The sequence below is a fragment of the Sesamum indicum genome, linkage group LG3, assembly GCF_026168435.1.
Source record: "Sesamum indicum cultivar Baizhima isolate 11 linkage group LG3, ASM2616843v1, whole genome shotgun sequence".
NCBI lineage: Eukaryota > Viridiplantae > Streptophyta > Magnoliopsida > Lamiales > Pedaliaceae > Sesamum > Sesamum indicum.
This window is the reverse complement of record NC_142659.1, coordinates 21,854,627-21,879,947: the sequence shown is the minus strand read 5'-3', so window position 1 is coordinate 21,879,947 and position 25,321 is coordinate 21,854,627. Positions and strand designations below refer to the sequence as shown.

General features: G+C 33.4%; 4 protein-coding genes across 7 annotated transcripts; all 4 read left to right on the top strand.

The window, feature by feature from the left end:
- The first annotated feature begins 289 nt into the window (after nucleotides 1-289).
- LOC105158388 (phospholipase D alpha 1) lies at nucleotides 290-4,547 on the top strand. Its single transcript, XM_011075135.3, has 5 exons — nucleotides 290-447; nucleotides 639-737; nucleotides 1,793-3,692; nucleotides 3,773-4,228; nucleotides 4,317-4,547. The coding sequence occupies exons 2-4, from the start codon at nucleotides 645-647 to the stop codon at nucleotides 4,204-4,206; spliced, it is 2,427 nt and encodes an 808-aa protein (XP_011073437.1). The 5' UTR covers nucleotides 290-447; nucleotides 639-644; the 3' UTR covers nucleotides 4,207-4,228; nucleotides 4,317-4,547.
- Nucleotides 4,548-8,476: 3,929 nt separating this feature from the next.
- On the top strand, nucleotides 8,477-9,600 carry LOC105158387 (uncharacterized). The gene is made up of 2 exons (XM_011075133.3): nucleotides 8,477-8,955; nucleotides 9,027-9,600. The coding sequence occupies exons 1-2, from the start codon at nucleotides 8,766-8,768 to the stop codon at nucleotides 9,272-9,274; spliced, it is 438 nt and encodes a 145-aa protein (XP_011073435.1). The 5' UTR covers nucleotides 8,477-8,765; the 3' UTR covers nucleotides 9,275-9,600.
- Nucleotides 9,601-13,454: 3,854 nt separating this feature from the next.
- LOC105158385 (uncharacterized) lies at nucleotides 13,455-19,297 on the top strand. 4 transcript variants are annotated; one of them, XM_088879121.1, is made up of 7 exons: nucleotides 13,455-13,590; nucleotides 13,684-13,788; nucleotides 17,279-17,376; nucleotides 17,678-17,929; nucleotides 18,380-18,470; nucleotides 18,676-18,781; nucleotides 18,876-19,297. In XM_088879121.1, the coding sequence occupies exons 4-7, from the start codon at nucleotides 17,812-17,814 to the stop codon at nucleotides 18,927-18,929; spliced, it is 369 nt and encodes a 122-aa protein (XP_088735247.1). In that variant the 5' UTR covers nucleotides 13,455-13,590; nucleotides 13,684-13,788; nucleotides 17,279-17,376; nucleotides 17,678-17,811; the 3' UTR covers nucleotides 18,930-19,297. The 4 variants fall into 4 exon arrangements, with proteins under 4 accessions (XP_088735247.1, XP_088735246.1, XP_011073434.1 ...); XM_088879120.1 differs by having other exon boundaries at nucleotides 17,673-17,929; XM_011075132.3 differs by lacking the exon at nucleotides 17,279-17,376.
- A 2,350-nt stretch (nucleotides 19,298-21,647) lies between these two features.
- On the top strand, nucleotides 21,648-23,993 carry LOC110011756 (EPIDERMAL PATTERNING FACTOR-like protein). Its single transcript, XM_020692924.2, has 2 exons — nucleotides 21,648-22,162; nucleotides 23,501-23,993. The coding sequence occupies exons 1-2, from the start codon at nucleotides 22,069-22,071 to the stop codon at nucleotides 23,740-23,742; spliced, it is 336 nt and encodes a 111-aa protein (XP_020548583.2). The 5' UTR covers nucleotides 21,648-22,068; the 3' UTR covers nucleotides 23,743-23,993.
- The last annotated feature ends 1,328 nt before the right edge of the window (nucleotides 23,994-25,321 follow it).

Sequence of the window (25,321 nt, the reverse complement as noted above, 5' to 3'; positions counted from 1 at the left end):
ATTTATAATTATAATAAATTTTAAAAAAATCGATTGTAATTTACCCCAGTAATTTATCCCAATATCTTATGACCTACTTATCCAATTCAAGAAAATAAATAGGGCCTAAAAGAGAAAGGTAAATACTTTTGTCCAAAATGAGGAATTGTCAACTTGTCTAGTTTTTATCAAACAGATGGGATGTGGATGCAAAATCCAAGAAAAAAGAAGTATCATACCCTTTGTGTAAAGAGCATAAAGATCCGGACCTCAAATAAAATAACAAGAAATGGACAGTTTCCTTCCTTATTCATCAGTCCACCGCGTAAAGGTAAAAGGCTCCTCTGTATAAAACAACTATTTTCTCGCTTCCCTGTCTCACTCTTCAGTTCCCACCTTCACTCTGCAAAGATCGGATCACATTCTGCTCTCTGTATTGGCCGAGCCCTCTGAGATTGTTCCCAGTTTGTAAGCTGCTCGGATCTCTTGATTTATCCTCTTAATTTCGCTGTTCTTTGGTGGAAAGATTTCTCTTAGTTACTGTTGATGTTTAGTAATTGTAATTTTCTTCGTTTTAAGTGATGGTTTTGTGCGTTGGGTCTTACCGTGGAGTTCGTATTGTGATGTGGGTTTTTCATCTATTTTAATTTGTATTATAGGTGAAAATGGCTCAGATTTTGCTTCATGGAACTCTTCACGCCACGATCTATGAAGTGGATAGGCTGCACGCTGGAGGCGGTGGGAATTTCTTGAGCAAGGTATGATTTTTAGTCAAGATTAGTTTGGATTACTGCCCTTTTTGTTGGATTTGACTATTTTGATTTTATGATTGACTTTGTTTGTGTGGATTGATTTTGTTCTGCTAATACTTTTGATTTTTGTTCATGTGAGTGTGGTAAGATGGCATAGTTTTTTTGTGGAATCCTGTTGCTATTTGATGAATCGTTGAGCGTGCTTAGCCTGCATAGATTTGTATTATCTTGTTGCCGAGCAAATATTTGCTTTAATCTCACCGCTTGCTTTGACTGAGGTTTGACTTGTCTTGGTAATGGTTGAGGCAGCACTGTGCTCAGTTTCGTGCAGTTTGATTAGTCCATAGCTGCTTCTGGTCATTATCCGTCACATTACTATCGTGAGAGCCATGTGGCTATGATGTTTTGTGTTGTTTTGTTGATCTGCTTCCAAATATAATGTGAAATCAAATTGAAAGTGTTTCAGGGGGAAATTTTCATGCCACACTCGTTCGGTACTGCTACCTAAGTGGGATTGTGTACTGTTGGATTTGTAAATAATAATATCACAAATTAAAATATTTATTTCACATGTGCAATCTAACCATTGCTGATCCACTTGGCAGAATCCAAGTGTGTGGTATTATGAGCCAGATATTTAGGATTGCTGTTGGACTATGCCTCTGAGACTGTTAATTTTAGCATTTATACTTGAATATAATTGACTAATGTGAACAATCTGCTTCCTTGCTGCACAATGAGAATGGATTTGATTTTCTGGATTGTTGAAAGCTGTGATTTCAGATAGCTCCATCAAGAACTGTTATTTTGTTTGGATATATTCTATTCCCGGAAGTATGACCAAACATATTCTAGTAAAATCTTTCTAGACTCTGGCGGAGAAGTCGGTCGACATAACAAATGATGATAAAAAGGAGATATTATCTAGGGAAACCTCATCGTTGGCTAATCATTATATTGTTCACTGATATGTTTGAGTGGTGGCTTTACTCTTTGTTGCTGCATTTAATTGTCAAAATTGGTCTTTATTGATTTTTCTTATTGATGGAATTTTCTTGCAGTTTATGGAGAATGTTGAGGAGAAGATTGGTTTTGGCAAAGGGACTCCCAAAATTTATGCAACTATTGATTTAGAAAAAGCTAGAGTTGGGAGAACTAGAATAATAGAGAAAGAACCTAACAACCCCAGGTGGTACGAGTCTTTTCACATTTACTGTGCGCATATGGCTTCAAATGTAATATTCACTGTCAAAGACGATAACCCTATTGGTGCCACTTTAATTGGAAGAGCTTATGTACCGGTCCATGAACTCTTGGACGGGGAAGAAGTAGATAGGTGGGTGGAGATATTGGATGAAGACAAGAATCCTATACATGAAGGATCCAAGATCCATGTGAGGTTGCAGTTTTTTGATGTCCCCCGAGATCGCAACTGGGCTCGTGGAATTAAAAGTGCTAAGTATCCTGGGGTTCCATATACATTTTATCCCCAGAGAACAGGATGTCGGGTTTCGCTGTACCAGGATGCTCATGTGCCAGACAATTTTATTCCAAAGATTCCCCTATCTGGAGGAATTCACTATGAGCCCCATAGGTGTTGGGAAGATGTTTTTGATGCAATCACGAATGCAAAGCACTTTATTTACATCACTGGTTGGTCTGTTTACACTGAGATCACTTTGATAAGGGACTCGAGGAGATCAAAGCCAGGAGGTGATATCACCCTCGGTGAGCTCCTTAAGAATAAAGCAAGTGAAGGTGTTAGGGTTCTTATGCTTGTTTGGGATGATAGAACCTCTGTGGGTTTACTAAAGAAAGATGGTTTGATGGCTACCCATGATGAAGAGACAGAACACTTCTTCCAAGGTACCGATGTGCACTGTGTCTTGTGTCCTCGGAATCCAGATGATGGGGGCAGCTTCGTTCAGGACTTGCAAATTTCTACCATGTTTACTCATCATCAGAAGATTGTGGTGGTCGACAGTGATTTGCCTAGTGGAGAATCAGAGAAGAGGAGAGTCGTGAGTTTTGTGGGAGGTATCGATCTTTGTGATGGAAGATATGATACTCCATTCCATTCACTTTTCAGAACATTGGATACTGCTCATCATGACGATTTTCATCAGCCTAATTTCACTGGAGCTGCAATCACGAAAGGTGGACCAAGGGAGCCTTGGCACGACATCCATTCCCGGTTGGAGGGGCCAATTGCATGGGATGTTCTGTTTAATTTTGAGCAGAGATGGAGGAAGCAAGGCGGGAAGGACATCTTACTCAACTTGCGGGAGCTTGACGATGTCATTATCCCCCCATCTCCTGTGACGTACCCTGATGACCAAGAGACATGGAATGTCCAATTATTCAGATCAATTGATGGTGGGGCAGCCTTTGGATTCCCTGAAACACCTGAAGAGGCTGCCCGAGCGGGTCTTGTAAGTGGGAAGGACAATATAATAGATCGAAGCATTCAAGATGCATATATCAATGCTATACGCCGGGCCAAGAATTTCATTTATATAGAAAATCAGTATTTTCTGGGATCCAGTTTTGGGTGGGAATCTGACGATATTAAAGTTGAGGACATTGGAGCACTACATCTAATTCCTAAAGAACTTTCCATGAAGATTGTCAGCAAGATTGAGGCTGGAGAAAGATTCACCGTCTATGTTGTTGTCCCTATGTGGCCTGAAGGGATTCCAGAGAGTGCATCTGTTCAAGCTATACTAGATTGGCAGAGGAGAACAATGGAGATGATGTACAAAGATGTCGTCCAGGCCCTTCGCGCTAAGGGCATCGAGGAGGACCCTAGAAATTACTTAACATTCTTCTGCCTTGGCAACCGAGAGGTGAAGAAGAGTGGAGAGTATGAGCCTTCCGAGCAACCTGAACCTGACTCAGACTATCAAAAAGCTCAGGAGGCTCGGCGATTCATGATCTACGTCCATGCAAAGATGATGATAGGTAATTATCAGCATTTTAGCGCTGTATCTTTTCTAATTCTGTCTTCCCAAATTAAAGTTTTCCTATTTCTTGTCTTGCAGTTGACGACGAATACATAATAGTCGGATCAGCCAACATCAACCAAAGATCAATGGATGGTGCACGCGATTCTGAGATTGCGATGGGCGCCTACCAGCCATATCATCTGGCCACCAGGCAGCCGGCAAGGGGTCAGATCCACGGTTTCAGGATGGCATTGTGGTATGAACACCTCGGCATGCTTGACAACACGTTCATCCGCCCTGAGAGCGAGGAATGTGTGGCGAAGGTCAACGAGATAGCCGACAGGTACTGGGATCTCTATGCGAGCGAAGAGTTGGAACGGGACCTGCCAGGTCACTTGCTCCGCTACCCTGTCGGTATTGCCAGTGAAGGAGAGATCACGGAACTGCCAGGAACCGAGTTCTTTCCCGACACAAAAGCGCGTATTCTCGGTTCCAAATCTGACTACCTCCCGCCTATCCTTACCACCTAAGCTGAACCTCTCACCTCAACAAGTAAGAAATAAGCTCGCGTTTTTGCAGCGAATAAGATGCTACTTTTGTGTTATATTCTGGTTAATGATATCATGTCATAAATCTGTAGGAGGTGCAGAGATAATAGACGAGGGTTGATGTTGCTGGTGTTGGATTTAGATTTCAGGACTGACATGTGTTGTTCAAAGTCTACTGCTAGCCCGGTGTTTGCTCTTTCATGACTTTGGCTTTCCATTGTTGTGTATCAGTTTTTTCGTAGTTTGTCAATTGAGTTGCTGTTGATGGTCTGTAAACTGGATTACACAAAGAGCATTGCCTAAAACTTATTTATTTCTTACAATCTACTATCTAACATACAGTATGCAATATTTTCTTGTTATATTAGACTAAGTGGGATATTCTAATCTGATCAAGTTTGACTAAATTCAAACTAATAATATATTAATTGTATTACAATTCTTATCTGATTAATATATGATTTAAGAATAACAATTAATCACATGGTAAGTATCATAAAATTTGCTGTCATCGATTATTGAAACTAAATTTCATTTATATTAAAATTTTCTGGATTGAGCTTACCCAATCCGCTTTTCATTTTTGCTACATTCGGATGGAATGAGTTAGATTTGAATACAGAGTTAAGAATTACTCAATATTAAAGGAATTTAAGATTTATTACCAAAAAAGAAAAAAAAGTCAACACAAGAGTTACACGATTTCGCATAACAAGTCAAATAATGTAAAGTAATTTATTGGCTAAATTGTTTTTTCTATTTCCATAAATAAGGGTTTTTTTCTTTTTTTTTTCGGTCTCATGATTATTGATTTGTTTATTTATTTATTTTTACCAAAACTGTTAAAAAGTTTCAAAATTTATCCCAAAAGTCCTTTTTTCATTAAGCTCTAACGCCCGTGGCAAAAATTTGTTAACTCTCAACTATTCCATTGACCGAGAAAAGAAAAGGCAACACCTTCTTTGTAGGACCAAAAAAGCAATTTAGACGATAGAAATTGCAATCATTTATTTACTTTTTGGAACAAAGAAATTCATTTTCACATGATTGTGTATGCATGTGAAAAATTAAAATTAAATAATAATAAACTAGTATAATAGGTGAAAGTTTTAATTTAATAATAAAGATGTGCGTGTGAATGGTTAATAATTAGAAAATAAAAAATAAATAATCAACGCATTGCTATTTTTTATTTTATAATTATGAGTCGTACATTATTGTTTGTTTATCTGTACTATAAAATATAAATACAAATAACAATTCATATTATAAATTAAAAATTGTGTTACAACAAACAAAAATAATTTGTTACTCTGTTTAATAATGATTGGATAAAATAGGGATTGTTGAATCGATAAAATAATTCGTGCCTTGCGTGCATTTATTTATTAATTAATGATTAATCTATCTAAAGTATTAATTCAAATAAAATTAGGTTGAGCAGTAGATAGCTTTATGTTAGTGCGTTTTATATGTATGGATTAAATAATTCTTGTATAATAATAATAATATATTTATGGTGTGATTGATATATAATTCAAAAAAATTAATCAATCGCATGAAAAATATATTATACTTATTTTATAATTAATTTGATTCGAAGAGAACTGATCTGTATATACTAAAGGATTTATGTTGTCTTGTGCCGAATTATCCCTTCTCCACCCAAAAAAATAAAAAAGAAAGAAAAGAAAAAAACTTGAAATGGGTGTTCCGGGTTAGATTCTAATGGTCCCTCAGACCAGTTGTTGGTTAACCAATGGATGGACGTAAGATATTTGAATAGTTGAAGAAGTACGTGTCTTGTTGTGATCATCCGAACCCCCATACTTAGTCATTATTATGAGTTTGTCAGGACTTTTGGTCTATCTTGGCAGATTAGGACAACCCACTTTAGATCAGTTTACGTTTGTTTTAATGATGATATCATTATGTAATGTACATTTTCTCATCATTTGCATAATCACAAGTGGTAGGTTGTTGCTCAATGGATGCAGAGGGTTTTTGTCCAAGACCTTACTTACTATAACCAATCCAAGACTTAATTTGGTAATGGATTCTGTTGTGTCCAAAACTCGGATTAATTAAGGTATTTTAGATTGAATTTAGGAATTCGCTAACTACCAAAAGTACATTACATTTGTGAAGTCTATGGATCGTCGGAACCACACTTGCGGAAAAGCCCCAATTATAATACTTAAATCACCCGATACATCATAAGCGTAAGACAAATACAGATTGTAAAGATGTTAGGGTTACTAGCTTTACTTAAGCTTGCTCTATGGAGGACAATTATTATTTATATATTTTTTTAAAATGTACGATTTTCACGTAATCCACAAACGATAGATAGGCATATTAGGATTTAGGATAAATTGAGACCGAATTGTATAGATTTCGAATTAATAAATAGATCAAAAATTTGTATAAATATCATAATAATACTATCGGAAGGTCTTCATACGAACTTCATGAGATATTACACTCAAATCACACAATTAAGATGGGGGGAACATTCATATGGAAACATTATCCAGCAATTAACCGCGTGTGTGTGTGTGAACGGCTTTAGGAGGAAGTCCAAAGGAACACCACAACCATATGGGACAAGAAGGAATCAGTTCTGTCCCATGCACATCATCACATGTTCATGTCATGTGTGCTTAAATATGTATGAAAACTAGACAAAAACAATTGAAACTAGTCCGACATCCATACCAATGTTTGGTTCCCTGTTATTGAAATGGGTGGTTGGGCTTTCCAGTTATTCGTATAATCATCCCAAACAGACACAGATATTTTTATATTTTCTTGGTGTAATAATCAATCTCGATAGCAATACATACCTCAATTTAATTAATATTAATAAAATTAACAATGATAAATAAATTACAATAACACACATAAAATGAGCAGACAAACACTCACATAAAATGAGCTAAATACTTATACGTTCGATTAAACACAAATTATAATTTCGAATTTATTCATCCTCGGCCTTAACTAGTCTAACTGAGACATAATTGATTATTTAATTTCATAAACTCAGATAATCTTGAAATTTACTTGTGTTTTTTGTTTCTTTGGTGAGGCTTCAATAATTGTTTATGTGAACCCGTGGAACTGAAAGCGGCCTAACTCATTGACGTATGCAAGTAGGACTGGAACTAAGTTCTTTGACCAACAAAGAAAATTGGGGCAGAATTAGTACTGACTGACTTGACACATGTAAACTGGACGATGATGATTTCTGTTTCCCTCCATAAAAATGTCTTGACCATGACAGCTACCTAGTTACCATATTTCCCAGTTAACTTTTTAAAAGAACCCAAGATTCATTACACACGCACATTGTGTACGCTGAAGTAATTACTAAAGTGAAAGCACACACATGAAGTCCATGGGCACTGCCACACTTTTTTTCTTTTTCTTTTTTGTATTTTTTTCTACTTCAAAGATTCATTTTGCTAAAGCTGTTGTATGAATTGGTAAGAACATGACATTTACTGCTAGAAAATTGTGTAAGGTATTGTATTGAGGGTTGTGTTGATGGATAGTTTATAATTGAACTAAAGTGAGAAGCTCCGATATCACACCATTCAGTTTCACTTAACTGTACTAACACATGTCGACTTAATCGATAAGAACAAGTATTCGATAACACAATCTATGACTGAATTTGTACAGATGATCACAATTAAAACAGTCATATTTTTTATTACGCGAAAATTGACATCACTACAAGAACTGCAATGATACTTTTGTGGGGTGGGTGAACTTTTATTACACTTTTAAGGTCACGACTAACATCGCATTATAATATAATTTAAGTTGATTTTTAAATTTAAAAAATTAATGCACATGGATCACATACTAACTTAATAATAAAATAGGAGATCAAAATATAATAAAAGATCCACACTGTCGTGGTGGGAACCACTTGAAAGACTTGATTGTTGACCTTTCTTCTCCACCACCAGAAAATCTTTTCCTCGGCTTTCCCCTGCCGTGCGGTGCACTATCACAATTCACAAACCCCCAAACTTCCAATTATTTCATTTTCTACCCCCACAAAATCCCTTTTCACACTTCTTCTTCCTCCAAATATTCAACTCAAACAAGTACTACTCTATAAATAAATCCCCCCCTCCCCCTCCCCCCAGATACCTCCAGATTCTCGGCGACGCCTGTTCTTAATTATATATACATATTTTTGTCCACCCACCAACTCCCAAACCACCCCACCAGATTTCACATATATAAAAATTGTGTGAATAGTAATTTACCATCTTATACTTTATTTTAAAAAGTATTAGGAAGATAAATTATTTTATTTTAAAAGAATAAAAAATAAATTGATATATTTTAAAAAATATAAAAAAATAAATTATTATTTATTTATTTTTATAGAGAATAATTTACTTATAATATAATAGAGTTTGGAATTTTTCCTATAAAAATACTTCAAATACATCGTGTGTGCAACTTGTTTCGATCTGTGGACCTGTTTTCTCACCATTTTCATCAGAATTTCCTTCAGCATGTCTTCCATGTTGACTTCTCAAGGTCTAGTCTTGGCCACAGCCATGGCTGTTTCCGCCGGAACTCTACTCCTCTTTGATCTTTTCCGGGACAAGTCTTTCCCTCCGCCCACCTCCCCGATTCCAGGGAATCAAGTTTCAAATCCTCACGATGATCAAAAGCAGGCCCTCAAATCTTGCTTATCCTCAGGTACCCCCCCACCCCACTTTCTTGTTTTCTTGAATTTTGGGTAAGTTCTTGAACTGATGTTATGCAAACAGGCAGCAAGAAAAGGGAGAAGGAAGAGAAGAATCAGAAGAAGAAGAGGGTTAAGTTTGCAGATGATGTGAAGGACACAAAGGGGAATGGGGAATTGTACAGAAGAGGCCGACACAGACAGCGTGCTGAAATCCAGAGCAATTGTTGCGGGAATGAAGTTCTCGGGTGGCGGAAAATGCCGGCGAATCGTGCGGCGTTGTACAGTGGGATTCTCAGGGATCGTGTGCAGAGGATGGGGTGTTCATACTGATTGGATGAGTTTGATTCTGATCATTGTTTTGAAATGTGTTTGTACTCTTGTTTTTCATCTTTGTAAAATTTTGTAAAGGAGAAAGGGTTGTTGGATTGCGTTGTAAATACAACAAGTTTTAGCCGTAGAATCTTCAATTTGTGGCTTTTGGGTGTCTGAATCTGAGACTCTGGAGAAACTTCTGGCCTCAATTTTGTGCAGAATGGAAGTTCAGGTCCGCCGATGACACTAAGAACATATTGCAGAAAAGCCCCTCAATTTTCAAGAAATTGGAAAATTGTCCCATGCATTAATTAAAGTGGGTTCTCCCACAATCATCTTTGATATATTTGTCGTATAGTTAATCATTTTTTTTAAGTTGTATACCAAACATACAATAAGTATATTACATTTGTCATATAATCAATTCAGGTTCAATCACACTCGATTCGACTAAATTCCCCTACCATACGTTTCCTTTTCGGCTTGCATGAAAGTACTTTGAGTCCGCGGATGAGAAAAGGAACATATTGCACAAAAGCCCCTCAATTTTCAAGAAATTAGAAAATTGCCCCATGCATTAATTAAAGTGGGCTCTCCCACAATCATCTTTGATATATTTGTCGTATAGTTAATTATTTTTTTTGAGTTGTATACCAAACATACGATAAGCATATTACATTTGTCATATAATCAATTCAGGCTCAACCACACTCAATTCGACTGAATTCCCCCACCATACGTTTCCTTTTCGGCTTGCATGAAGGTAATTCAAGTCCGCGGATGAGAAAAGGAACATATTGCACAAAAGCCCCTCAAGTTTCAAGAAATCAGAATTGCCCCATGCATGAATTAGAATGGTTGCTTACTCCCCTCCTCCCTAGGTTACTTTGCCCACTTGTTGCAAGTTATTTATTGCTTGCTTTGTCCACAATAGATGCAACCCCTCAAACGACAGCAAAGTTCTTACCTACATCACATGCTTGTGTACTAAATTGCAAGAATTGTGGTACATAACTACGACATTCAATTTGGACTAATATGATAATTAATTTCAGTACCATGTAAGAACTAAGTTGTAGGAATGAATTTTTGCATCTACAATAAAATTTAGTTGGACTAGTGGGACATGATAATTTCACACAATATAGTGAACTCGTGTTCACTTGGGAAAAATTTTAATTCAAATCGAATTTGGTCAATTTAATACATTTGTTGTGTGACTTGTATATTGTTTGATAAAAATGATTAATTATATAACAAGTGTAATATACTTGTTGTTCGATTGATTTAATTCGATCAGATTTGATTTGGATAAGAATTTTTAGTTTGCTGACATCATAGCATAATATAATAATTTCAGTGGTCTGTAAGAATTAAATTATCGGAAGAAATTTATATGAGCAATAAAAATCACTTGGGTTGGTGTGATATTATAATTTTACATTATAGGTTGACGTTCATGTCATGTTGACATATCTTTCACAATATGATAGTATTGTGTAGGAACAGTTAAATGCACTTGAATTTGCCTGATACAACAATTTCACATTATAAAGTAAAATTCATGTTATGCTGCCATATCATAGCATAATATGATAATTTCAGTATTAAAAAATAAAGTATATAGAAAATTGATGTGGCGTGTGATTCGATCGGGACCCTGTTGCATGAGATATTGTTCGCTCTAATTTTGTGTGGACCTCACGATTTTGTTCTGAAAAGGCTCCTCATCATAGAGAGGAGATTTTGGAGATTATAAAACACTCAAGTTCCTCGTTTGCAACTCAATGAGGGACGCTTACCTATATCATCATCCCCCAATACAAGGGGCTTGGGAGGGATACACGTCCTCATTCCCACAAACAGGACCAAATGATGCGGCTTGCTATTCAACTTGTGCATCATCGAGTACAAGGTATTGCCTGTTTTAACTTTATAGAAATCTCAAGATTTTATCTTAAAAATGTATCTTACTAAAAAAGAAATATTTTGAAAATTATAAATTACTTAAATTTGTGATGTGCAATTTGAAACGATTGCCTCCATAAAAAAGTATTGTCTATTTGCTCAATTGTTAAACTCATCATTAGGTGCTCTATAGTTTTCTAGAAATTGTTGGAACTGGATTTTGACAAAAGCCTCTCTAACACCTACGCAAATTTCTGCCCCACAAAGGTTGTCATGGCCAATGAAAATGGGCTCTCTTGTGTAATAATGGGAAAATAAAGTCTCTCCATGTTTCTGGTCTGTCTGACCGACATATTCAAGAAATCTTTTTTATTTCCTAGTTATGTCCAATCACCCCACTTGAGGGCCACTAATATGCTCTATACTTTAATCCATTTCTTGGTATTAAATTAAATCGATATTCCCTAAAATTATATTTATGAAATGTGAGCAAGACTATTTAGAAAAGTGCTTCTACTTCTGATTTAAAACATATATATATAAATATTTAATATGCCAACTTCTATTTCTAAAATTATTACAAAAAGTATACTTAAATCTAAAAAATAATCTTTTTATACCGGAATATTAGTAATAGTCTAGTCGTCTGAACCTTCTTTATGATGACGAGAAAAGTCCTCTGCATTGAATATGGGTAATTAAAGGGTGGAGGAAGATTTAGAGGAAGAAGGATTTGATAATAGACCGAATTGTAATAAAGGCAGGTCGAATGACATAAAAAGGCAGGGGCAATTCTACTCCTGTAAGGATTAAAAATACCTCGAGAGTATTTTTTGTTGTTTTAAATAAATTCAACCTTCATTGTAATAATTTTAATTCAACTTTACATTTAATTTATTTTTGAAATTGTTAATCCAAAGTTAATGTTAGAGTTTTTTCAAATAATTATAATAATTTAACACTAATAAAAATTATAATTTCATGTATTTAATGATTTAGGATTTTTATGTTTTATTTTCTCAATTATCTTATATTTATTCCTATATCATACAAAAATATAATTAAAACAACTATTATTAATTAAAAAAATATTTTTTTTGGTAATCATGCAAGTTATTTATTGTGTATGAATATGGGCAATTATACTATCTAATGAAAGAATTATTCAATTAAATATTCAATTTTTCTATTAGTATTTAATATTTTAATAATATAATGAATTCATATTTATAAAAAAATTTAATATATGATATACTAATTGAAATAAAATTTATTATTTTTGAAAAAAATAATTATTATTAACAAAAAATAAGTGCAAATATTAAGCAAAAATAGTTTTTTTTTTTTTTAACGCCTGGTGACGAAACAATCTTTAATCAATTCAGTTTGTTTTGGAAGAGTTCATTCTCGAAATACTATCCTATTTAATTTTCTTCTATTTTTTACTTCTATTTTTTTTTTTTTTATGAAAAGCACTTCTCTAAAAATATAAGTTCTCACAAACACTTTCTTAATTATATAGACAATTCTTAAGCTTTATCAAATTATAAGTATAGCCCATAAGAGGTTATACTTGTAAAATTTTGGCCATAAAATTTTAATGGTATACATATATTTTATAAAATACAAAAGGTATTTATATAATTAAACTTTTAAGGAGTGGAGTCATAATTTACCCTAATTTTTTTCTTTATATATTTTCCACGGTTTAAATTCTCTACGTCTATCATTGGTATTTGAACTTAATGTAAGGATTATTGACGATTGGGGAATTAAATAGTTTGACGGGGTAATTATACATAAATATTATATAATTTAAAAAATTATATTTAATACTTTGAACTAATGTCCCTCAAAGAATTGAAGTGTTTAACAATCAAAATTATAACTTTATTATCTTGATTAATATAAAAGAAAAATTATTTTTCACTCACAAATGATATTTTATAACACCACTACGTTAATTTCTTGGGTTGTATTGATCGTACTTTTAAATTGGTTTTATTTTTTCAAAAAATGTGATGTGTTGTCTGTTTATATATTTTATTTTTATTTTTAATATATTTTAAGATATAAAAAATTAATTATTATATATATGCAGGAATGATGGGTACAATAGGTAGTCTAGAAAAATTAAAATTATAAAAAAAATAAAAATTCATAAATTCGTAATGTAATTTAAGGAATAATATTAAAATGAAAAAAAAATAAATTTTAATTATATTTTACATTAAATATTCAAAGAAAAAGGATTCATTTTTTTTTTCTTTTTGTGTCTTATTTATTTTTAGTTAATATATTTTTGCAGAAGATCTTAGCTCCCTCTTGCTCCTTATTATTTCACGCACCCACACACTTCTCTCTGCAATCGGTTTCAGAGAGGAAAGTGAAGGGGGAGAAAGTTGCAGAATGCCTTTCTCCCTCAGGTAAAATTCAACATTCATACCCTAATTTACGAATGCACTTATTTCATTGTTGCTGAAATACAATAGTAATGTCGAGTTTTGTTGAAATTTTAGGGTTTTGTGATAGAATCTATCCCTGTGATCGATGTTTATGGTGGGCGCCCTTTTGCGGTTTGGATCGGTTTGCTGCTTGGATTTTTATATTGTTGTCCGCATGGGGTATGTCCATCTACTTTCATCAGCAAGAAGGGATTTTTATTTCTTGGGCATGCATAATATTTCTGCTTTTCTTTGTAATTCGATCGGAATGTTAATGGTGATCTGTTGGATTTCTTTGCTGTTTGGTTTCGATAAGTAATTACTACTACTTTCTGTTGTTTTTGTATTTTTGTTCTTTAAAGATTGTTGGTCTGGTAGTTTCTTCTCTCATTTTTAATTAAGTTGAGTGAAAAATTGGAGCTTTAGCATATATGAGCGTCCTGATGCTTCGGTAGATGGATCTTTTCTTTCTTCCCAGAGCTTTATAACCTTCTTTCAAGCAATTCCAGACACATTTCAGTTTCAGCATACCTTGGGGGCTTATTTATTTCAATATTATAAATATATATATGTATATATGTATATATAATTACGGTACTTTTGTTTTTCTGAAAAAATGCCTTGGAGTCTTTAATTACAATATGTAAAAAAAAGTATCATTATTTAATAATTTATATCAATAAACAAATTCACTGGAGGGATGGATTTAAAAATTAAAATAATTAAAACTTTAGAAAAATATATTTTTCAAAAGATTTTTATAAAGCAAAATTATAGAATTTTTTGGAGTACATTTTACAAAAAAAAAATAGTTTTTCATTTAAGATTTTTTTTAATAAAAATTGATTTAATATAATCATTAAAAATTTTATGAATGAAGAAAATATAAAGTAAATAAATTATTAAGAAGTAAGAAAATAATCAAAATGAACTGAAAAAAAAATAAATCAAAGGCAAGTTGTCAATGACTTTAGATTTTAAAAAAATAAAGAAGAATTGCGAGTCGTCTGCATTAGTCTTGCAAAAATTTTGAAATACTGTATTCATATAACTTTTCTTTCTTTTACAATTTTAAAATAAATAAGCCATACTTTGGGTATGTGATCGAATGTGTTGTTTTCTTGTGCCAGTCCAATGTTCTGTCTTTTCTTGAAGCAATTAATTTGAAAGAGTGTAACTATTTAAGAGAATATATGACTCATTTATCTCCAATGCTCAAATTAGTACATTTGATACTTCATGAAAGTCTCCTTTGCTAAACTTCTGCTGTCCGTATTTCCTTTTATCATTTTTAGTTTGAAGAACTTTGAATCTGTTGTTCTCACCATTTTCAGCTAGTTGGATGAAATTGAGAGCACGTCTAATCTGGTCCACTAGAAATGAATAGGCCATTGGTTATGTTTTCATTTTTATTTTCAATTTTCAATTTGCAACATCTTTAAAAGTAATGGAAAAGGTTTATTGATTTGCTACGAGAAATGAAAATGTGTTTGGATTATGTTTATTCAAGTGTGTAGTAGTTAGTTTTGAGAATTGAGAATACGTTTGTATGATGTTTTTGAAGCTTATTTTAGTATGTTTGTTAGGTATGGGAAATAGAACCTTATTTGCTACTATTCTTTTCGTTCCATTCTCCATCTTAAAATGTGTGCATAGTAATTAGGATTTGGCAAATATTGTTACTTTATGATTATTTGAAGATTTGGTGGGGTTTGTTACATCCTACATTTTGACACCAAAATCTGAAGTGGTTGCCCAAGCAATAAAGAGTCCTTGACGATGCTATTTAGAAAAAAAATCCTGTCCAACCAATTGCATTGGTTAAATCATTTGCAACAGATTCAATCATTTTCTTCCACAACCGGCACACAAGAACCATTTTACTAATTAGATATATATATGCATACAACTGATTGTAATTAGAAGATGAACATACTGGCACATTAAAGTTGATAACTGAAGTACTTTGTATCATTTTATGCATAAAGTCCAAAATCATGCCACCAATTATTAACAACAATCGATAACACTATCCTGAACCTCAAATTCAACCTTCCTACATTTGATACTCATAATCATATCCAGAGCACATTCCCAAAAATTCGACAAACATATTTGGAAACTTCCCATAAACTTCATAAAGTTGTCCATGACTCCAGAACTAATCAATAAATCCACCAAATTAGGAATCCTACCAATTTGCAGCATTTTAATATGACTTAGGGAACTATAGGAGTTACGATTCAGAGTGCTTCTCTTACGAGACATATTGTAACGTGGGGGATCAACCTAGGGCATTGTGTAAATTCCTCTGCCTGTCCCATCGTCCCAAACATCTTGAGCTGCCTGCATGCTAAACCGCCATGCTGCGTTTGACGTGCATGCATTTGTAGTCATATATGGCGGGAGTTTTCGGTATTGTGTAGACGGACGTTCCTTGGAGCAAGCTGCACTTCGCTTCCTCCGGGATGCCAATGTCCTTACGCCACGACCTTGCACTTATATGGGTGCCTTGGGGTTAAGGCAAGGAATGGCTTCAACAAATCCATCAGCAATGAGCACCTCCCACAAATGAACTTGCCTCTTAATGTAAAGGACCAGGGCTAATAAGGTCCGTATCCACATCTTGGGGCATGAAAAAACTCATTGTATTGCTGCCCAGAATTATGGGGCCACGTTGAAGAAACGCAATGCCCCCGGTAGCCTCTGCCAAAGGATACAAAGATTAATTGTAAATTAGAACATGTGAACAAATAAGCCTTACGGTCTCTAATCCGTCGCTTTGACGTCCATTGTCCCCAAGTCCAGTTTGTTATCATGTTCCATTCGTCCAACAAAAACTCCACAAATCCCCCTGCTTGTTCTACCCCATGGTTCATGCTCCTTGTCAAAGATCGTCCAGAATCCTTCTTATAATGAATCCTCACTTGGAGACATTTTGTCAATCATTACCACATGGAGTTCACCCTCGGCGAGGCAAGAATTAAGTTTAGGGACTTCTGACGAGGCCACAACACCTTTGCCTACAAAATATGCTAGTCGGGCCTATCATTTGATTTAAGCAAGGCGAAGGTGAAGGTCAAAGATTGTTATGGGGGCAGCATTGAAGCGGTTAGATGCCATATACACATTAGATTTATTACACTCTAGCATAATGGCTTATTTGTGCCCACCAGTTTTAGATGCGGGCCGGCTACTACTCTAGGTCCGGTATATTCGGAGACAAGTTCATTTGTCGGAAGTGCTGATTGCTAGGTAGAGCTATTGGATGGATCAATTGATGCCATTCCTTGCCCTATGCATAGTTGGTCCATGAAGTGGATGAAATATTTGAACAGTTGATTGCGGTGCATATGAATTAGTTCAATCATCGATAGATCAGTGCAAGGCTGATTAATTGTATAAAGAAGTTACTTTATTTACTGAACAGTTGCTTTTCAAAATACTTTCGTACTATAATCCATTCATAGACTGTTTTGTTTAGTTGCAGCTGAGGTGATTATTTTGAGCTGACCCTGAGTATGATGACAATTTCTGCTTATTTCTGGTGTTTTTAGTTTGTTTACTGAATAAGCCACTTTTCTAAGTTCCTTGGTTTCATTAGAAGATACATCATTCACTTTATATTTTTAGTCATTTGTTCCTATATCCTTTTGCATATACCCAAAAGTGTTTCCCACCACGAGGAGCACCTGGAACAAGGATACATGTGTGAAATCTTTTGACTAGCAAGTTTTTGGGGCCAATAGTTTTCTAAGAACTTTGCAGGTAAGTCATCAAGTCCTGAATTTGATGTTAAGTAAGAATCTATTGCAAATAACATTTTTGTTATCAATGTTAAGGCCTTCGTAACTGTAGCCAATTGTATAGAAGAACAAATAATACCTCTACCCTCAGATTTATTAGGCCCAGTTAACTAAGATTTCTCCAAAATTATGATTAGCAAAGAAGGATTCTGTGGATTGCTTTTCTTGTGCCGTCTTATTAAAAATTTGAAGCATATAGTAGGCAATTCATGTCCTGTTAATCTGAGTATTTACAGCTTGTACTGTCAATTGGAACAGAGCAGTGGCTGTCTTGTGTGCAAGACTAAGCCCAAACTGATCTCTACATTTCATGAACCTCTCAAAAGGGTGAATAACCAACTTGCCAGCTCCAAAAGCTCCCATATCTGGGGTTATTTGGATAACCAGCACTTGTGAGATGGACTATAATAAAGTGCAATCATGTGAAATCATCTCATCAACAAACATGCTGCCTCGGATGCAAGCGACTCATGGTGCTGGCAGTTCAATGAAACCTACTGAATTCATAAATCATGGTAAGTTAATAAGTAGCTTTGTGGGTTATGCTCAAATTCTTGTTACTGTTAAAAAAGGAATTAAGTTAAAATTGTCTTAATATTGGTTTCATTTTCTTGCCTTATACTTCTTCTCATGCGTGTGTCTGGAGGGTTGGGGTGGTTGTTCGGCAGTGTTTTGGTGTCGGCTTTTTGTCCCAGTTCTCCACAGAAATGCCAATTCCCCTGGACAATGAAAGAAGATGGATGTGTTTCCGTTATTCTTTTCTGTTTCTTACATTTATATGTTACTGCAAGATTCTTCTAATCAGACCTTCATCACTATGTGTTGCATCTATTTCATCTTTGAGGTTTTACTCTATTCCATGTATGATCTTTCTTTTTTATTTTGTCTTTTTCCATCTATCTCCGTCCTCCTTATATTTTGGCGTACAATTAAGTAGGATCTTATGTGGAGAGGCTTCACTGTAGGTCTTCTTCTCTGGAACCAGGGCAGACGGAAATGGACTAGGAATAAAAAATCTGTGAGTCGGATTCTACGATGGCGTGTGCTCAAATTAAGGTGAGAGAATTCCCGTTTCACAGATCATGCAAACAAATAACAAATTGACCTGCCTGAATGCATTTTACCTGAAGTCTCCCCCACCACCCCACCCAAGAGTATAGTTGTGCCGGGAATATATTACAACCACCTTAGGCTTCACTCTCTTTTCAGACAGAGTATAAATGTCGGCTATTCATGGTTTGTTTCTTGGCATTCCTCTCAGAACTTTGTCTCTCTGCATCTCTAGAAAGTATTGCCTTCGCAGTTACAGGACCTATGATAGTTTGCTTTCGAGCAACAGGCGATTCCCCAGACCTATTCCACTTGGTGTAAGTTTGTTCCCTCTCTCTTTCTTTATTCCACATGCAATTTTGTAGGTTTATCATGGTGATGATCCTGACTAGTTTGACCACAAATTGACAGGAGATGGTAGGTTATTTGGTGGAAACTTGGGATCACGGAGGAATGTATGACTGACTGGGAAACACATGAACAGGTCATAGTAACGGTCATCGCTTAAGTGGAATGCTACTCTTGTGGGGCTCAACTTGATCATTAAATCATATATGATGATGTTATAATTTGATTTTTATAACATCATATTATTCTGATATCGATGGTCCACATCTTGTACATGAAATTAAATAGGAATCACCAAAGTATGTTGTAAGAAGAATTGGTAATATCTTTAGAATGTTCAACTTTGTGGGCATTTTTGAAACAAGTTCTTCTACTTAGAATGGTGGCGTTCCATTTTTTTTTTTTGTAAAGAAGTTTGGGCCTTGTTTGTATTTATGTTTCTCTTGTCTCCAAAATAGCGAAAGAACATTCTTAATGTTTGTCTATATTTTTACAAAACACACCGTTCAATGTACGTATTTGTTTTCAAAGTGAAAGAGCGGACTATTCCATTTTCCTTGGCTGTGTGAAATGTACTTTTGTGAAATCAAATACGAATATCGTGCAAATAAAGTTTGATAGAATATACAACACGACATTTGTCCCAAAATAAATGCCCGAAACATATGATCTTATATTCTTAACTAGTCTATTTAACTAAGTTTTCAAATGCAATTTCTAGTAATTGTTGAATTGCATTAAACCAACATTATAGATGTCAAAATAATGAAATCAATATTAAAAAAATAACTAGAAACAAATAGGTAAACTAGAACAGCATTTCTTGAGGTTTGTCTTAATGATAAAAAAGTTACAAATACATTTTATAATGAAGTATTATGAAGAGTATTTATTAGACTATTATTAACACAAAAAAAATTATTTATAATTTTTAAATAATTAAAAAATAATTATAAATATGACAAATCTATAATGGCCGGTTCCAACTTTAACAAGAAAATTCATAACAAGCACTAAAACGAGCAGGCGGGCAGCAGCGGGCCCCCACATCCATATTCTGTCCTGGTAAAGGAATTTTCAAAAAAATATTACACATATTACTGTCCAAATTAAGAACATAGTTATGAAACCTTTTTCACGTTAGGAGGCCTCAGTTTGCTCGGAAATGGAAACTGCATGCGCCAGTAAAAGATAACAATAAAATGACGTTGAGAGTGCGTTTCTACAGTCATTAAAAGGAAAGTCGCGTCAAGCGGGACATTAATGGCGCTACTTCCCTGCATGTGCATTTGGCTGACTACATACATACTATGTCCATAGCTAGAGAGAGATTGAGGGACTGCACTGTGACAAAACATGTTTCCTCCTCGGGAATTTCTACCTTTTTGTTGCTTTCTTCATGGGGAAATTTTGAGTTTCTGCTTTGCCCCCATCAACACATTCACCCTTTTTCTTAATTTTTCTTGAGTTGGTTTAGTGTTTGTTTCAACATGTTAATGATTTAATTCAAGGGTGATGTTACCCTTGAATGTATTCATTTCGATTGGACGTTTTGTAGAAGATGAATGAAAAAGACACGTCCCAAGGGAGATGCAAATTTGAAATTTATTAGTTGTTTAAATTTTTGTCGGAGATTTATATTTAAATATCATTCAATATGTTCTTTTTAATTCCCTTTTATAAGGGCTTGTAATGATGAATGTGTACGGTCATTTTATATTGGAAAGTACGAGATACTTGAACAGTTTATGCGTTTATGTAATTTTCTTTTATTAGTTTAGGCACTTTTGATAAATAAGTCTCGTTTAAAAATTGATAGTATCTCAAAAAAGAGTTTATAGAGATATAAGCCTACGTTTTTTCTCGATGTTTAGATGGAGATATATCAATAATAACAACAAAAAGACCAACTAAACTACCCCCTCCCCACAAATGCAAAATACACGTGTAGATACTTTTTACGGGTCGAGTTGTGCCTGATCCGACCCTATCTATTGACCCAGGATCGTAATTGTCAACCATCACGCATCTCAAAAGTTTAGCTCACGCCACGTGGATCTACACAGATACGAGCATCCAACCATATGAATACTCCTAACTATTTTGATTTATGGTACGCCATTCTTAATACAGAGCAAAGCACTTTTCATCTTCCCCAAATGTAATGAACTCTTCATCCTTTCTGAGATTCCAAACACTTTATAGATCGAAGTGCCATCGACATCAAGCCAACCTCCAACCCGAATTCCATTGAACTATTTTTAATTGAAAGTGGGGGAGTAATTACTCTGTGCATGTTATATCAGAAAATCTTGACAACATTAATGAATGACCCAACCATAATCAAATCTGTGGAAGAAGTAGTAAGAATAGTGTGTGTACACAGTGAAGCAACCATAGGATTCTCCCGTGCTACCATATCTTGTACTCCACATTGCTTTTTCCAGGGCAGAAGTTATTCAACTTTTCTTCCTTAGTTACTATTCAACTGCTGAATTTTGTGTTTATGGGGTTTGCAGTGGGGGGCCTCCTCTCCCCAAATCAAACCAAGGTATAGATTAAATGCAACTATCATAATATTCCTCACTTTGATTATCTTTGAATCAAAGATAAATGAAGCCTATAATTCAGCAGTTGGGTTGTACCTTCTTATATGATGGGTACTTATGCAGTGGAATGGATGTGAATCTTCTTACAGCACTTTGCGTGCAATAACTTGATATGTATCATATATAAATCATACGTACATGCAAATTTTGTCACTTGTTCCATACTAATAAAAAAGTGTTTATCAGTATTTTATTCAGTAAGTGCGTTTGAAGAATCTCAAAGGGGTCATTTCAACTTTCATCACCACTACAGTCATCAAACGCAACATTTTCCCAAAAGGAGAAAACAGACATTATTGTCTGTGTGAGAAGTCATGTAATGTTAAATGTAAGTGGTGAAGAGGCCATGTTTGTTACTGTGAACTGTCCTGTCCCTTCTTCTTCATACACCATACTACTGCTCAACCTCTCCCTTCAAAAACATTAACATCTCTTCATCCTCTTTTTCAGACACACAAACACACCTCACCAAAATCTCTGATCCCTCCAAACAATCCTTAAACCTAACCCTATCTAATCTATCTTTACACACACACACACACATGATGATCATGCTATGATTAAGGTTGTCATAATTAACTCAATTAATTAGAAGATAGCTTCATTATAATTTCTAGGGTTCATAAATCAGTAGTGTACTGATCATCATGGCTCTATCAAGAAATTACTACAAGCTTTGTCTCAGCTTTGCTGTTGCAGCTGTCTTCTTCTTTTCTCTCACTTTGCTACCTCCTAAATCAGGTAAACAACATACAAAACTCCTCCATGTTTGTGATGAATGTATATTTAAATAATATATATATATATATATATATATATTTATGTGTGTGTATTTGATATCTCCATGCAAGAATTAAGTCATGTCCTGCTATAAAGAGGTTTGGTTTAATTTTCTGATATTTTGTAGTGGAATTTAGAGTTTGAATCCTCATCTATGATTGCCCGTGTAAGGACTTCACTATTTAAAAAAAATGTATATTATTTTCTACGCTATAATGACTATAATTTAAAAGTTATCAAATTAATACTATTTGTAACAAATAAATAAAATTAATATAAAAATTCAAATTTTGATCGTAATTAATTAATATTTGTCGTGATTTTAGCTATATGTAATCAAAATATTTATAATAATTTTTAGTTGTACTTAATGTTTTGACATCATGGGCTATATTCATTAAGATCGTAATTAAGTAATTGTCATGATTTTTTTTTTATTATGATAATAAAACAAAAAAAAACATATTTCTTCTAATTAAGTATTAATTTTTGTGTTATCATTTTCAATTTTCAATTCTAAGTGAAAAATATGTGTTTTTAATTTTATTTAGGTTTTCATGTGCAATGCAAACATACATAAATTAGTTAATAAGAGTGGTTTATATTGAACTATATTGTCAAATCGTATATTTTCAATAAAATACATTTAAAAAAATAATTTTCACTTTAATTACTGTTTCAAAAATTGAAAATATAATCCTTTGTTCTACTCTGGTTAATTTCCATTGAAGCAACATAAAATTTTTCATTTTTGACCTAATGAAAATTAAAATAAATAGTTGCTTTCAAATTATTTAGATTCTTTTAAAATATTACTTTTTTATTTATTTTTCCACGAAATGTTTTAATTTGCAACTTTCTACTTTTCCTAGTTTTTTTCAAGCAAAACTCTTACTTTATATTTCTCACTGTGTGCATATAAAATCATAAGGTCGCAATATATAACGTATAATAATACTAAATATATATATATATTGATTTAATTAATGCAATTATATTAAAGTTAATTGCTATATATAATATGATCTGATTGTGTTTTACAACCTTCATTAGGTGCTTTCAAGACAACTTCAAAAAAGTTTCTAATAATTTTTTATTAAAAACATATCTTAAAAATAACTAAAATTTTAATTCATAGTCTATCAGCCGTACATATCTCGCTAATTGCACAAGTGATGTTGTGTATTATTATATAATCGATCACTCTATTTAAATCTATATAATTACACTTAAATCCGATTCAGATTATAATATTTTTCTTTTGAACTACGTTAATGTCTTACGATTTTCACGCATTAGGTGGGATTCAGACATCACGTGACAATGAGCAGTTGAGGAAAATGGTGTTGGGATCAAGACCACCTGCGTGTGTGAACAAATGCAAGAGTTGCAAGCCATGCGAAGCTACTTTAGTAATTCCACCCCATCAGAGTAGGACCAAAAGTACTAACTACCAACGATTGTCGTCTCATAGAGAAGACGACAGCTACTATCTTCTCTCTTGGAAATGCAGGTGTGGGAATAAGCTTTATCAGCCTTGACGATGTTGGTTTCTCCAGTTCCGAGCGGACGGATTAGGGAACTAATTTTGATCCTCTTAAAAAATAAAAAAATACGATGATGTTGATAATTAAAAAAATTTAAAATAAAAATATTAGTGTAATTAATTATTAATCTTCTATATATATTTGTATTGTGTCGCTGGGTAGTCTTTAATGAGATGGGTTGTCCCCCAGAATTATGTAATAAATTTGTTGAGAATTACACTTTGCCCCCTCAACAAATACGAAAATGTACATTTTGCCCGAAAAAATATTTTTTAATGTTACCTTGATTTCTTTGCTAAACATTTGGGAAATTATAATTAAACTATTGAATTTGCATTTGCATTCAATGATATAACTAATTAATTTAAGTTAGTCCAACCATAAAATTATGGTCATGGTTGAAATTTTATGTGGTGGATTCCTATTGGATAATTTTTGTTTCATAAATTAATTTTAATTCATTTTTTTATATATATTATTAAGTACAAATAAAATCAAAACTTTAGTGTTTTACAAAATATTTTGAAGAAGATAGGTAAAATATAAAAGCATAGTAATCAAATTTTGTTAGTTAGAGGGGGCACAGTGAAATTTTTCATAGTATGGGGGCAAATACATAATTACACAATATAGGTGACAATCAAAAGGGAAATCAAATTTTTCCTATAAAAAGCAGTAATAGATCAGGATCGTACAATTTAAATTAATTAATAATTACTAGATTATCCCTAATTAGGAGCTAATGGTTTTTAATTTGTGAAGGTGTATAGTGTGATTTGATCGTGAGCTTCCCAGCCAGGTTGCAATTTACATTAATACCCTTTCAAAAGCAAAGAATTACACAAATACTGTTTGAGATAAATCATATTGGCATCCTTTATGGGGTGTATTTGTAATTTCAAAAATGTATAAGGTGTTTATATAATTAAATTTATGTGTTTGTAATTTTGTGAAAAATATGAAATATTTGTATAATTAAATTTTAATTCACGAGGCACGTTGTTTACCTTTAATCTTTGTAATTTATGAATAAAAACTACTAATTTCATTTCTTATTTTGGCAACTAAAATTCAAATACTGTATTAAGGAGTTGAATTTTACTAAATAACATATTATAAATCACAATGAACCTTATCAGGTTTCATAATTACAAATATTTTATTATTATTTGAAAAATTATAAATATTTCTTAAAATTAATGAATGTCTAATAAATACCCCTCGTACCGATGAGGCATAGCTCAACTGATGAAACTGAGGTTCCATAACTCTAAGATTGTAAATTCAAATTACACCAACGTATGAGATGTTTCTACTTTAATAGTTGATGTAGTTCTATTCTAATAAGTATTGATTATATATATTTATATTATATAAATAGATAGTATGATTATTATTATTGTTCGTAATTGTTAGTCATTAATATTTGATATTGATGATTGTCACCGACTTATTTAAGAAAAAAAAATATAACCATTATTTTCAATTCAGAAAATAAATACTCCTCGTCACAGTCCATTATATTAAATATTAATTCATTAGATGATCTTTAATTTTATAAAATATTTATAAT